The sequence below is a fragment of the Perna viridis genome, chromosome 1 (genome assembly GCF_037379345.1).
Source record: "Perna viridis isolate PV_CMFRI_1.1 ecotype Kerala chromosome 1, ASM3737934v1, whole genome shotgun sequence".
Taxonomy (NCBI): Eukaryota; Metazoa; Mollusca; class Bivalvia; order Mytilida; family Mytilidae; genus Perna; species Perna viridis.
Genome location: NC_142445.1, coordinates 21,445,432 through 21,460,731, shown reverse-complemented (window position 1 = coordinate 21,460,731; position 15,300 = coordinate 21,445,432). Strand labels below are relative to the sequence as shown.

Sequence of the window (15,300 nt, the reverse complement as noted above, 5' to 3'; positions counted from 1 at the left end):
TACGTCGGAGCGAAAATTACCGAAAAAAGACATTACAGGCGACAGAAACACAAGATCATAACGCCTTTAATTAGAAATTAACTACATTTAGAAGGCTATTCTAATGATTTGAGGATTTTCAAACATTTTTTATTATCTTTCACGTCAATATTTAGACCGTTTTTATCTAATGTTATGTTTACATTTTTGGTCATTAGATAACAAAGGGAAAAAATTCGTAGCCAATTAAAATTCAGTTAACAAAATCGGTTCGGCTTTCGCTTCAAAATGGCTGATTCCTTTTGAGATTTCAAATTTTCTAGCACTCACAGTGAATTTTGCATTTATGTATTAGTAATTTCAACAAAAATGTAGATGATTCACTAACAGGCATTTAAATTCCATATGAATCCGAAATCTATTTCATCTTAGTTGTTTACGATTAAATTCAATGTAGGTCTAACAAGATACTTTAGCTTTACTTTTACCAGGGACTTTATATTATTGGGACTGGTCACTATAAAAATGTCAAAATTTACCTATAAAAATCAATAATTACTTATTATTTATCAGAAGGTCTCGCAAGGAAAATTAATGAAATTGGTCAACTTGTAACTGTAACTGTTAATTAAGTATTTCAAACTCGTTGTGTCATTTATATTTTTTTTCATTTTGAAGAAGTTTCTTTGATCTTTTAATTGGTAAATTAATGTGGTTAAACAAACTTAAAGACACAATAATTAACAGTTTACTGGGATATACTCTATGGAAATGAAAATTTTGATATCTCAAGACATAGATACATTTTTTATTTCTATTCAAGGCTCATTTATTAAAAATAGCCATTGCCATACAGCAGATTTTTCTCTTTCATATAAAATTAATTTCATTTTAATAAATGCAATTGTTTTCACAAACATTCAATGACAAATCATCCTTCATGAACCTTTTAAAGAAGATTTTTTTGCTTATTTTTCTTAAAAGACATATATTTGAACTTAAAAATATTTACATTCCTTTTATTTTAGATAAATAAAAAAATATGCTGTCATTTTTCGATCTTTTATATTTAATTTGGTACATCACTCATCACTCATCAAAATCCACCCAGTGGTTTTTACATCCTTACCAAAATTGACCCATTTTCAGAATTTTGAGAAAATTATTGCAAATAAACAGCCAAATAGCAGTGTTCTATATAAAGAATTACAAGTGATTTCTCCCTTTAATATACACTTACTAGTAAATATGTAAATTTTAGAATTAATTCTAACAGAACATATTATATATGCCGCTATTCATGTTAGTCCGAATTTCTCTGACCCTGCAACCCTCCTGTTTTTTATTTTGATATTGATATGTCGGGTTGGGGTTCATGTGTACTTTGCAAATGTGTTTGTAAATGTAATGTCAATATTTAATAGAAATATGTCTATCTATCTATATAACTATAAAATTTATCATTAGAATAAACATTTTTTTCAAAAATAATTGAAATATTAATTTGTCTTTTGAACCCTAAATTGATTTTTCTTTCACCTAAAATTCTGACATTTTCATATTATTTGTCTTTGGAACTGAGTTTGGGACAAAAGTAAAAGGGATGACATTGATTGCAATTTGACATTTTTATAAAGTAAGCATCATCCACACTTCCAATCCTCTCACTGTTTAAGTTCTTAAAATAATTATTTGGGACACTTACTGTTATTTGGCATTCTCTCCGCAACATGTCACTTCTAGATGATGTATTTTTGTTCTCATCCTTCTACACCTTGCCAACTTACATGTCCATGTTGCAGATTGAGCTTTGCTTGTTATAAGCTCATACCCTTGTAGCAGCTTGGTCTGATGTTTCACATGCTGTTGTGAAATCATGACCATGCATGAGTTGGAGAAAATTCATACATCAGAAATCCCTTTTCCACCATCTTGTGTTTTTTCTTTTCTCCTCCATCTGAGGAGGCTAATTTTTATTCTGCTAGGTTGCCCAACATAAGATTTTTAAAAAAAGCCTCAGTGAACATCATGACTATCTGGACTAGATTTCATTTACCTGTACATTTTAATCTTACATAAATCAAGGGTAGATCCAAACACTTTGAAAAGGAGGGCTGACAGCCGGGCTTCCTCAGATAGAGGGGGGTGCTAGGATATAATTTGCCATTTTTTGTCAATTTAACACTTGAAAATGACTAATTTTCCAATAAAAAAGGGGTTGCCAACCCTCTGCATCCCCCTTGGGATCCACCACTGAAAAATTCTGACATTTTGATGTTATTTGTCTTCCTAACTTTTGAGCAAAAGTAAAAGGACTATCAATACATGCAATACACATCTATTTATTGTCAAATGCCATACTCATGAATTTAGGATATAAGTATTTTAAATCCTCTTTTGCCATTTAAGTTTGATTGCAAACAAATTAATACAAACTAAAAAAAATATTGGAAAGTTCTGCTTTCTACAGTTTTGTATCTTAACCTCTTACATGTACCTTATGATTAGAATTGTATAATATAACCATTATCAAATGATATTTTGTGAATAAGCAACGCTAATTGTTTTATAAAAAATTCAATTTTTAGCACAATGAAAAAGTCAGCTGTGAAACAAAGAGAATATAAGTATACTGATGTAAAGAAGGTTGAAGCCAATACAACTGTTGATATATATGGAATTGTCAAATTTTTGAAGCACCCGTTTAAAACTAGAGGAAAAGGTAATCTTCAATATTATTTAATTTTTAATTTATTATATAATATAAGATTGGTTATTGAAATGCTTTACAATCCTCTACAATAACCTTTTTTCAACTTCAATAGGACAAGTACATACAAAAACTTTCTTGTCCTAATAAAATTGAAACATGTTCGAAAATGATTTAGTGGATTAAATAATACAATAAACAAAACTTCCTTGTCAAAATTTGTTAAATTCACTTAAACATTTATAACACACACTACTGTCAACACAAATTTTAATTTCTCCACTCTCCACAGTGGAGATATTATGAGTGGTGTCAGTGTCACCACTTTCCAAAGTGGAGTCACCTTTTCAAAAAATGTTTGTAGTTTAGTACTCCTGCCTTTATACGAAGGTGTATTTGATGGTTCTAGCAGTTTAATTACATTTCTCAGATATGGACAGAAAAAAAATATTGAAAAGTAAAGAAATGGAGCAATTTTATTTTAGTTTTCATTTGGGCGAGTCACGGTGGTAGGACATGATTGACTCGACTGTGAAGAGATGAGAAATTAAAATTTTGGTTGAAGGTAGTGTACATGTATGCCTGTCAGTCTTCTTTTATATTCTGTCTCAATGTTATCATTTTAATTTCAATAATAAAATTCCTGTCTATTAAGTGCACTTCTGATTTTGATAGACTTATTTACAGTTATTTACCGGTATGTGTTCTTACTTTTTCTAAGTATCTGTCAAAGAACCAAACATAAAATTATTAACTACAAGTTGTGATTGACAAATTTAATAGTTATTTTAATTCTTTTCTGTTGTTTGTGTATTAGTCTTATAGTCACAGTTAACATACAATATACATCATAAACGGTGGATTTTATGTTCTTTGTACAAAACAATTTTACTTCTCTTGTTGGACACGCTTTATTTGAATTTTACTTGTCTGACTGTTATTTACTCTTGTATCAGACAATTGGACAAGCGTTACTGTTGAGCCCCGACCAACCATTACCATTTAAAAAAAAAAATGGTTTTACCATTTATTGAATTAATATTCCTCCAAGTCTCTGTTTTACAATGTACTATTGATTGTTATTTAAAATAAAATTATTTTTATTTCATTTTTATATGTTACTTCAACATTTATCAATATACTGTACATATGTTATGTTTGTCAAAATAGTACTACTTGACAGTTGTTTTAAAATTGATTTTAAATGCAAATTTAGTTCAAACTATGAATAATGTAATTTTCTCAACAAGAAAACACAAACATAAATCAAATTACACATAAATGACACCTGAATTTTCTAGTTATTATACTTCTTGGTTCTTTAGATTACTGTATGGTTGTCAGCTTGATGGACCAGACTTGTGACACAGAAGAGAAACTAAAGTGTTTGTTGTTTAACAGTGAGCCTGATAAACTACCAGTGTTATCCATTGGAGATATTGTTAGATTTCACAGATTAAAGGTACGTGTATGTATTAATAAATATGTATGAACAAATTACTGTTACACATTTTCTTGCATTTAGCACACCTAGTAACGTGTATTGTGATGAAATAGCTTGGTGGAATCTTTCTTTATCATCCTGAATCTGCACTTTGTGAACTATAATATGTATGGGATTTGTTACTTGAGTGCATTGAATGTATTTCGGGATTAAAAAGTTCCAAACTTTTGCTTTGGTGTATCACCATTTCTTTTTAGGACCAATCATTATTGTTAGGATTTTAGTTTTTCTATCACACTTGTTAGTATGGTCATCATAATTGACAGCTATTCAAACTGGTGTTAATAACATTCTAGTAGAGAGTTGTTTAAAACACACTGAAGTCTACCTAAATTTGTAATGAAAACAATACCAGTTCATTTTATATTGCTACCAACCATGCTTAGAAGGCATCTTCATATGTTCAATATAAGTTCAATACATGTTCTCGGTGTAATAAATTTTAATAATTCATATTGTGAAATAAATGTGGTAATTTTACTGTCATATTCTCTCCTGTCAAAATGTAACTACACAAATATCAATCCACCAATAACAAAATTTTAAATAATGCAGAAAATAGCAACAAATTACGGAGAAAGTATATATAATAGGATAATCAATGGGTAATCATGAATATCCAAAATAAAACAACACTTGAAGATTTAATTTGTGCTCTGAACAAGTTTCCCACACTTGTTGAATTGTTAAATCTGTTTGTTCTTCGGCACTCAGTCATCATATAATGATTATTCATTCTTTTCAATAAATTATCCTATTATTCATAAACTAAGCAGTCATAAACCCAGTATAAGGACAGCTTCATAATTTTTCAAGTTGAGAAATAAGCTCAAGTTTATTTGATAGACATATACTGTTTTAAAATGGAAATCATATTACACAAAAAAGATATAACAAGAATGACTTTATCATGTTTCAGATTCATTATGGTAACTACACAAAAAGGCATTTTTAGAGTTTTATTCCCTTTGCAGATATCAATATTTAACAATGAGGAACAAGGACAGAGTGGTCCAGGATTTGCTTGGGTAGTTTTCTCTGGTGAAAAAGATGGTTCATTTGAAGCTAAGTCTTCATTTTCTCCAAATTTCACTTTTACAGATTCTGATAAGGAAAAGGTAATTGGATGACTATGTACTATTATGGTTGGGACATTCAACCTGATACTACATGTAATAAGGCCATAAATGCTATACATGATAATTTAAAGGTGTAGAAGCATCTTATTATCTTTTCAAGTATAGACAACAAATTTTCTTATTGAGAAAGCACAAGTGTTTCCTAGGTTAAAACAGAAATTTAACTGTATAGAACATTTGTAGATAGACACCCACTACTGTCCCCGATTAAGGGGAGGTTTGAGTGCTTACAAACATGTTTAACCCCGCCACATACTTTATGTGTCTGTCCAAAGTCAGGAACGTGTGGTCATGGTTGTTGTATTTTATGTTCATTGTTATTTACGTTCTACATTTTTTCTATAGTTTAAGTCAAGTTTCATCTTTTATGAATAGTTTAACATCATTTATATTGGGGCCTTGAACAGCTTGTTTTATGGTATGGGTTTTGCACATCATTGAAGACCATGTGGTGACCCATAGAAGTTTAATTGTTTGTTGCTTGGCATTTGGTGGATGACTATCTTATTGGTAATTATACCACATCTCCTATTTTTATATCAATACCCATATTGGTTAAAGATGAATTTATTTTTAAGATTAGGGGTTTAAGAGATTTGGTAGAGTCTATAAAGGAAGATGAAATCAGAAGCAAAGCTGTTAAGTTGGAAAACATCACACCACAATTGTACTTTGATTTTGTATGCCAGGTGAGTTTATCCTAACTTGATAATTGATTTTGTCTGAAGAATCAATGTATAATTGAATTGATTTTTTGAAAACTATGCAACAGGGGTAAAGCTCAGATAACATTTCTGTTGAATACTTGATATATGTTCAACTAAAATTTACCCATGAGTTTGGTAGCCCATCTCAAAATTAAGTTGCCATTGGTGACTAGGCTACTGCCAGGCTTTATCTCCCTCCAAATATGACCAGAAAATCTGAAAAGGTAATCCCTAAAATGAAATAAGGTAACAACAAAATTTAGAACTGGTATCAGATGACACAGTGTTATGGGAACTTTTGGATGATAACTCAAGAATAAAACTTGAGAGCCTCTTAACCAAATATTTTTTAACTTTAACATAATGCTTTGAGCCATGAAATACAGTCATTTAAATATAGGTTTATACTGCATTTTTCCAGTTGCCAAATGATCTAGAATATATAAAGTGTACCTGGTATGCTTTTACTATTCCACTGTTGAAGACTTAAGATTGGTGACATTTTTTACAATAAAAATATTTGAATGTAATGGTACTTTTTAACTTTCTAAACTTTCTATCGGTAATTACAACAGTCACTGTCGTGTGATGTACTGTAATATTTTGACTAATTAAAGATATGCACTTACCTATAACTTGCAGGTTGTAGCCACTTGTTACTATGAAGATGATCATTGTTTAGTGCTGAGAGTGTGGGATGGCACAATTACTATTTAGTGAGTAAAAATAATAAAAGGGAAACCCACCAAAATCAACCTGCCAAGTGTAGAACTACATTAAAAAAAGTACATTTCTAGTCAGATGCGGCATGAGAATAAAAGATTTATTTTTTGTAAAATTTATGTTTTACTTTCTTTTTAAAATATGGAAGAATTTCTTTCTGCAATATAAGACAGAAACCCCCTCCCCCACCCTGAAAAAAAAAGAAAAAGAAAAAGAGATGTATACACAAAACACAAAAAAAATCTAGAGATATACTTCCTCTGCTAAAGAAGATATGATGAGAACAAATATATATTGGTTCAAGGCAATGAATAATAGAGTGTTTTTAGTATGGTAAGTGCATTAATAAAGAAAATTAGACTGATTATGATACACATAAACAATTTAAAATAAATTTCATTTTTGGTATGCATTTAACACATTTGAAAACAGTCTTGAAACAAATGAAAGTCCCAAGATAGTACAGTTTATTAATAGAGATAATATAGAAAACACAAATGTCTGCAAATGGTAGACATTTTTGAAATACAACCAACTTAAAACTTATTTCTTTTTTTTACATTCCTAGATATTCATTATTTAATGTAATGGGACTTTTCCATAGTTGTATCTATCTAATCCTTATAAACAATTATTCATATTCATAACACCTTAAGTTCTTGGATCAATTCATCTCGGGAAACTAAATAAAATATCCAGTGTACTTTTTTTTTGTTCTAGTCAATTGAGGCAGTTTGAGTTTAAAGAGGAGTTAGTGCCTCAGTATGATCAAGAATTAATGAATAAAGCTGATGGTTTCATTGCTGATGTAGCATTGTATGATGATCATTGTGACCAAGCCAAAAACAAAGTAAAGGTATGTCAAATAGGAACATTCAATACAATTCTTTGTAAAAGTAAAATGTCAAAAACCCACTGATCTAACAGTGTTGCATTTTGACAGAGTTATTGACCCCTAGATTTTTCATTTGGATAGTCCTATAACAGAAAGTTTCATTGCTTCAGTATGTTTTAGATGTCTATATTTGCAGCTTGAAGTCTTATGTTGGAATCCATTCTGTTTTTAGCAGTTTTCTAAAGAAACTTAATGGCAACAATTGTATCTTAGCAGTTTTAATTGACTATCAATTATATCTTTTCTTATGTCTTATTTAATTGGTTTTAAGGAATTTTTTAATGTTTTATGAACATTTTATTCATGATACTGTCATATATGCAGACATTTAAATGGTGTAGGAATCCCATAATGCTTTCTATGGATATATTTAATTTTTGAAAACATATTTTTTTAAATTCTTAATATGCTTCCAGTTTTTAGTGGAATCTGAGTTGCTCATTTACTTTGTATGTATTATTTAGGTTATTTTATGGTCTTTGTTGTGTGAGTCTGTTTTCCATGTCTGGTCTTTGTCCCTGGATAACTTTCTTTTGATTTCCACTAGAATCTTGGTTCCCTTCGATTATTCCTTAATACTGTTAATTTTCTAGTTCCATGGGAAAAAATATGGGTAGATTATTTAAATACTACAATTGTTTACATAAAACAATATACTTTAAATAAATAATATCTGATGAACACAGGTATTCAGGTGTATCACTTTGTAATTTAATTACAACAGGTAATACATATGTATAGTAAACTTCAGAGAATACAGTTAGTCTTTTCTTGATTGAATTACAACCACCAGATCAGCTTCCTTTAACAAGTAGTTAACTGGTCAGTTGAAAAAGAGATTTAACTTTTCTTTCTAACTTAAGATTAAAGTACCTATGGAATGATAGAAAGTATGAATCTCCTTGTTAATTTCCTGTTTACCAAGATGTTTCATCTGTTAAATGTCAGTTCCTGTAAGAATCAGGAAGTTGGTAAAACATAGTATGAAAAAAACCATCATTTTGATAGTGTAATTGGACTATTTGCACCATCAGAATCACGGAAAACAGACAAGATTTTCCATATCATGCTGGACCATGGAGTTATAATTTTATTGAAATGCACTGAAAATGAATATTTCAAGGGCAGATAACTCTGTCAAAAGACTAATTTTCCTAAGATTGTATTGAAAAATTTCTGAGCAAAGCCAGTGTTGCAGAGATCAAATAATGTTCTTTTCAAATAGAGATAGTATCCTTGAGTGATATTACTTTGTCAGATTGGTGTGTTTTTTATATGCATGTTTCTGATTTTTCTCATTTTGCCAGATTCTTACAAATGCTTACACTTAATGTTAATTCAATCAAGGGAATACTAACTGTTCCTTGAATAATAACTTTTTTACTTGCCTTAAATATCCATCACACACATTTCTCTTTCAGCCAGGTGATTTTATCAAGCTAATCAATCTCCATGCAGCCATCTACAAGACACTGAACACATCAGCATCAGATATACCAACTCTGGAGCTTGTGTTACACAGAGGTAAATCTTATGGTCGAGGGTTTGTACCTGCTGATGATAAAATTCTGGAAGAGCATTTAACATCTGTTGGAAATCTGCGAACCTTAAAAGACACCAGTACGAAGTTAGTCAAGAAAACTGTCAAGGATATAAATACAGATCAAGTTGTTGTAGATTCACAGCAGCCATGTACTTCAAAACAACATCAAAGTAATGAAAAAGAAAGTGAAATATCAGAGAGAGGATCTAGAAAAAGACATCATTCTCTATCAAAAACAGATATGAGTAAAAACATTGGGTCTGATTTGGTGACATCAACATGTCATGATGAGCAGAAATCTCAAGATGGTTCTAATTTTCAAGAGATGGAAGTTAATGATCTTGAAAGTAAGAAGAGTAAAGGATTGTCACAAGGCACCCAAAGTAGTGGCACTCGATGTATGCAGCAAACTGTGTCAATAATCCTCGGACATCCTCATATCAATGTTACCAAAATTAAAGATGTGATCAACGGAGATATTCCATACAAATATAGAGTGCTTGGACGAGTTGACAATTTTTTCCCTAATACTAGTAACGTGAATGAGTTTTTGCAGTTATATTGTAGTATGTGTAATTTCCTCTCTGACATCCCTAAGAAGGGAGAAAAGACCTTACCAGTTCAGAAACAGCAGATTGGGGTTAGTTACTACTTTTGCCCACAATGTAACGAAAATGCCACCAAATTACAAGACAAAAATCGATCAGTCTTGCAGTACATTTATATGATGAGATTCCAATTATCTGACAGTTCGGGTAGTATACTTGTTCTGATGTGGAAAGATGAAGCAGTGACATTTTTCCGTGGTATAGATCCTGAAGATTTGTTATCAAGTGAGAGTTTGTGGAATGAACTGCAGGATGAGTTGACCCATCTGTGTTCAGTAGACAAACCAATGATTGAATGCTGCATAAAATCCTACACTGTGGAAGATCAAACTAAATATCAGATCTTTGATACATGCTTAGTGTAAACATGTCAGTTTTTGACTTTGTTACGAGTGATATAGTTAACTTCAGGGAACAGAGTTAATCTTCACTTGACTGAATGACAATCACCTGATGAACTTCCTAGGGTAGCTAACAGGACAATTGACAAAGAGATATAAACTTTCTATCAAACTAACTAAAATACCTATGAAATGATACGAAGTTCTTGTTCAGTGTCCAGTTTACTACCTAAGACAGTTCATCAGGTAATGGTCATTCACTCAAGGGAAGACCAACTCTGTTCCCTAAAGTTATCTACCAGTTTATTATTCACTGTAAATATCAAATATAAAAATGCATGTTTGGTTCAAATGTAACACATTATTTTGAGGTATAATTGACATCACACATATTGTATGTGATGGAAAGTTACTTAATGGTGTAAGACTTGGAAAAAAAATTATTTTGAAAAATATTTTATGTAAAGTTAGAACATTTATTTTCATGCAAGCACGAAAATAATTAATTAATTTCAGCAGCTTTTTCAGTTAAAAAAATTTATTTGAAAATCTACATTAAGTAATGGGGGAAATATTGAATCTTAATATTTTTTTTCTTTCCATGATTGTACTAGTTATTGGACAGTGACTATTTTTAATATTTTTCAATCACAGAAGACTTTGTGGAAACATCTTCATAGAATTTACTATGTGATTCAAATCAGTATTTCATAGCATGTATTGTTATGAAGTGTAGATGTCCAAACTACACCACCATTTTGTTGAAATAAATTTTGTAGTAGTTATGGGAATCAGGTTTATACTAGTACTTTAAATCTCATCAGCAGAAATTTAACTATTTTTAGCATTTTTGTCAGGTTAAGATTTCTTTTTTGACAAACTGATTACCTAATTATTTATACATTAAACATTTGTTCTCCAACATGTTGTACATGTAAATAATAAAAAGTAAAAAATATAATAAATAACATAAATTAATTATAAGTTTACCTATGTTAAAACAAAATAGAAATTTCAAATAAATTTGGAAAAACAATTTTTCTGACAAGACTAGTTAAAACAAGCATTTTGACAGTATTGCTGATGCAATACAGTGTCCCCTTTTGGCCTTTGAACTCATTGCCTTTATGAGATTTTTTTTTATATATGTGAGGTCTCACTAACCACTTCTAACGTTTCCATTACTTTACATGTTAAAAAAGTAATTTTCAAAGTCTCACTGTGAATTCCCAGGACAAATGACATCTTAAAGTTGCATACCGTTGCAAAGCTTGGAAAGTAAGGCTACCAAAATCATTATGCTAATGGTACGATGATTGTAGAAATTCTTCACAAAATTTACTTGAATAAATAATACTGAAAATCCACATTTTTACCTGTTCTGCTAACTGACAGCATGGAGTCAAATTACTCACACATGTAAACAATATTCATACACTTTTGTAGTTAATTACATATATGATTTTAAAGTACACATTCTCAGCTTTATTTTGACTACTTTTAATCACAATACACACAAATAATGCACTTACAATGCATATGTCTAGGTTCAGTGTGTTTTTGGTACTACATAGGGGGGTGGCCATTTGACCCGGAAGTGGTTAGTGAGACCTTAAAAACATTTTATGAGTTTTTATGTTTTTCTTTTTTTACATTTTGTGAAAGTTTGTGGTATTGTGAGTCTAATAAGACCAAAACTATCAAAATCAGACATAGGACTACAAAGAAATGGTCATTTTTATATCATGCCTCTCAGTGATATTTCCCCTAAATTACTGAAAAATTACAATTTTAACTAACTTGTCACACCAAATTGATACCTATGATAATTCAAGAAGTTGTACTAGTAAATATCATTTATCATTATGAAAAAATAACAAATTTCGACAATTTATATCATACCTATTTCATTACTGTGTGATTCCAAGTCTGTGCTGTGTGACTATTTGAGTACTTTGAATATCCCAATCAGTGACGTTGTGTATTTCATGGATGACGTCAAGTTATGAGTCACTGTTACTGATAAAAATCTTGTTGCTATGTTGTTTTTTAAAATACCTTGCACAATGCACCTCTTAAAATATAGCCAGATTACCAATATCACTACACTGATTTTATGGGAAAATGGAAATAATGACCAGGAAAGGCAATTTTCCTCAAATTATGCATTTCTCTGAAATATGCCATAATTTAATTTATGGTCTCACTAACCACTTCTAACGTTTCCATTACTTTACATGTTAAAAAAGTAATTTTCAAAGTCTCACTGTGAATTCCCAGGACAAATGACATCTTAAAGTTGCATACCGTTGCGAAGCTTGGAAAGTAAGGCTTCCAAAATCATTATGCTAATGGTACGATGATTGTAGAAATTCTTCACAAAATTTACTTGAATAAATAATACTGAAAATCCACATTTTTACCTGTTCTGCTAACTGACAGCATGGAGTCAAATTACTCACACATGTAAACAATATTCATACACTTTTGTAGTTAATTACATATATGATTTTAAAGTACACATTCTCAGCTTTATTTTGACTACTCTTAATCATAATACACACAAATAATGCACTTACCATGCATATGTCTAGGTTCAGTTTGTTTTTGGTACTACATAGGGGGTGGCCATTTGACCTGGAAGTGGTTAGTGAGACCTGAACTAACAATGGATGGTGTTATTTTTTAACAATCAAGAGAAAATAACTCTTGAACAGCTAAAGCAAATTCCATCAAAATCAAACCTGAGCTTCATTTTACAGTAGATAATAACATTTTTGCATTACAGAAAGCTGCATAAAGACATTCTCTTTCTATCACCTGGAAAGTTGAAAAAAACTTTTTTATTATGAATTAAAGGGCAAATAACTCTAGAATGACAGCAGCAATTTGCATCAAAATGATGAAACATAAAATTTTATGTAATTTTCTATGTCAAAGGGCCATAAGTTCCATACAAACCATTTTGCCGCAATAATATTTAAATTCAATTTGTATCTTGTTATGATAAGACTAGCTAACAAATATGAAATCAATTGGATGAGGCATTACAAAGAAAAGTCTGGAAAACATAAAATTTTATGAATTTTTCTATGTCCAAGGGACACAACTTCTGTAAAAATCATTCAACCGTAAAGTCATTCAAACTTAACTTGTAACTTGTCATGATAAGACTATATTCCAAATATGAAATCAGTTGGATGAAGCATTACAAAAAAGTCCAAAAAACGTAAAATTTCATGAAATTTTCTATGTCCAAGGGCCATAACTTCTGTAAAAATCATTCAACCGTAACATCATTCGAACTTAACTTGTAACTTGTCATGATAAGACTATATATCAAATATGAAATCAATTGGATGAGGCATTACAAAAAAAAGACTGACGGATGGACGGAGTGCAAACCTAAGTCCCCTTTGGCATTTGCCGAAAGGGGACAAATACAACATTTAAACATTTAAAAGGATTTTTGGTAACAAATAAAATTCAGCTCCTATGAAGAAGAAAGAACTAAACTGAATTCTTCAGACACTTCCATATTGATGAACAGTATTTTCAAAGCTACTTCTGCAGTATATTTTGTAAATTTCTAATTTCAAAGGGGCATAACTCCCAAAAAATAAGGGGATAAACATTTCTGGTAATATGCACAACTACATGTGTCCTCAGTCTCTATCCAATGTCATGAAAGGAGTATGTTTGATTTATATATAATTAGGCCCTGAAACAAACTTAATTAAATCAGTATAATTTGCATAATATTTAGTAAATGTATGCTTATTTTAATGATTAAAACTTAGTGTGTATCCATGCATACATGGAAACTGTAGTCAAAATGTTTAAATTTTGCTAAATTCAGGAAAAACACCTGTAGCTTGTAATTTTTTTTGTCTGGTTTAAGTCATCTTTTGTATAAAAAAATAAGTCTTTTCAGTCTGTAAGATAAAGGGCAGTAACTGGTATGAACAAATATATCTCTTCTTGTTCAGTAAGTTTTAGAGGAGTTATACTGACTAGCTGCTTCAGTAGTATATTTTGAAAAATATCTGAGTTCAAACTCCTACCAAGTGAAGAGGATTAAAACCTCCTTGTAATTCGCACAGCTGTATATGATGTCATTACTCCCTAACAAGTTTCAGAAAATTGTGCTGATTACCGGTATTTTTAGAGGAGTTGCACTAATAATCATTGATGAACAGATAGACGGACAAGTCAAATACAATATGTTCTCTCCATCAAGGTTAAATTAAAATAAAGAATGGTTAATTCCAAATTTGTGAAAGCAAAAATCCAAGCACTTGCAGAATAATCACAGTTAAATCTAAAACCTTGATGTGGATCATGACCTTAAATCGAAAATCTAAACCAAAATCCAAATCCTAAATAAACAGTTGTTTCAACACTTTAAATATTTTTTTAAAAGAAAACAAAGTTGTGTTACAACCTGGTGAACATGTTTTAAAATGAGGCATAGAATCAAAATTCAAAATATACTGTCCTATCCAGCATATGAAACTCCATTAGTCAAGATACATGTACATATATAAGCAATATGTAAAAATTTTCATAGAATAATTTTTTGGTCCCATTTTGTTCTAATTGGTTTGGGCCACAACCAAAATCCTTTAGTTAAAATTTTATACAGATCCAATTACTAATACTCAAGTTATCCCACAAAATCATGAGTCTATAAAGCCATACCATCTTCAGGCCCAAAAATTTTGAAGTTTTTTTAAGTGTTCAGATGGAAATTTTAAATGGCTGTAGCTGCCCTTAAATTAACCTGAGTGGCACCTACAATGTTCATTTGTTCCCTGGTAATCTTATTTACTGTAAACTGGGAAATTTTCGTGCTGTCTTTTTTCATAGTTAAGGTGATGAATTTACTTTTGCACAGTTTTAAATTAGCAATCTTTCCTAAATTGTATTACAATGTTCTTAGAAGAAAATATTCAGGACAGTGTAATCGGTCTTATGGCAAAAATAGCGAAAAAACTGCCATAAAAATTTCACGTTTTACAGTATTAAAATGGATTGTTAGGACATCAAATGATGACACAAGTTGACATTGATCTTTGGTTCAGGTGAGCTAACACTAGACACTAATACTGATATGGAAGTTAATAATATCAATCATTTACTTTTCTAACA

The 15,300-nt window shown here is 30.5% G+C and overlaps 1 protein-coding gene across 2 annotated transcripts; it reads left to right on the top strand.

The window, feature by feature from the left end:
* Window positions 1-256: 256 nt before the first annotated feature.
* On the top strand, window positions 257-10,932 carry LOC148627757 (protection of telomeres protein 1-like). 2 transcript variants are annotated; one of them, XM_088578226.1, is made up of 8 exons: window positions 257-432; window positions 2,568-2,701; window positions 4,015-4,151; window positions 5,168-5,311; window positions 5,911-6,021; window positions 6,682-6,755; window positions 7,483-7,618; window positions 9,079-10,932. In XM_088578226.1, the coding sequence occupies exons 2-8, from the start codon at window positions 2,572-2,574 to the stop codon at window positions 10,171-10,173; spliced, it is 1,827 nt and encodes a 608-aa protein (XP_088434352.1). In that variant the 5' UTR covers window positions 257-432; window positions 2,568-2,571; the 3' UTR covers window positions 10,174-10,932. The 2 variants fall into 2 exon arrangements, with proteins under 2 accessions (XP_088434352.1, XP_088434362.1); XM_088578236.1 differs by lacking the exons at window positions 257-432; window positions 2,568-2,701 and having other exon boundaries at window positions 5,916-6,021.
* The last annotated feature ends 4,368 nt before the right edge of the window (window positions 10,933-15,300 follow it).

Excerpts from the sequence above, each read along its gene's own strand:
- LOC148627757 (XM_088578226.1), top strand. The coding sequence starts at position 2,572 with ATGAAAAAGTCAGCTGTGAAACAAAGAGAATATAAGTATACTGATGTA. Across the intron at positions 5,312-5,910 it reads CAGATTCTGATAAGGAAAAG|ATTAGGGGTTTAAGAGATTT; the intron begins GTAATTGGATGA and ends TTTATTTTTAAG. Across the intron at positions 6,022-6,681 it reads ACTTTGATTTTGTATGCCAG|GTTGTAGCCACTTGTTACTA; the intron begins GTGAGTTTATCC and ends TATAACTTGCAG.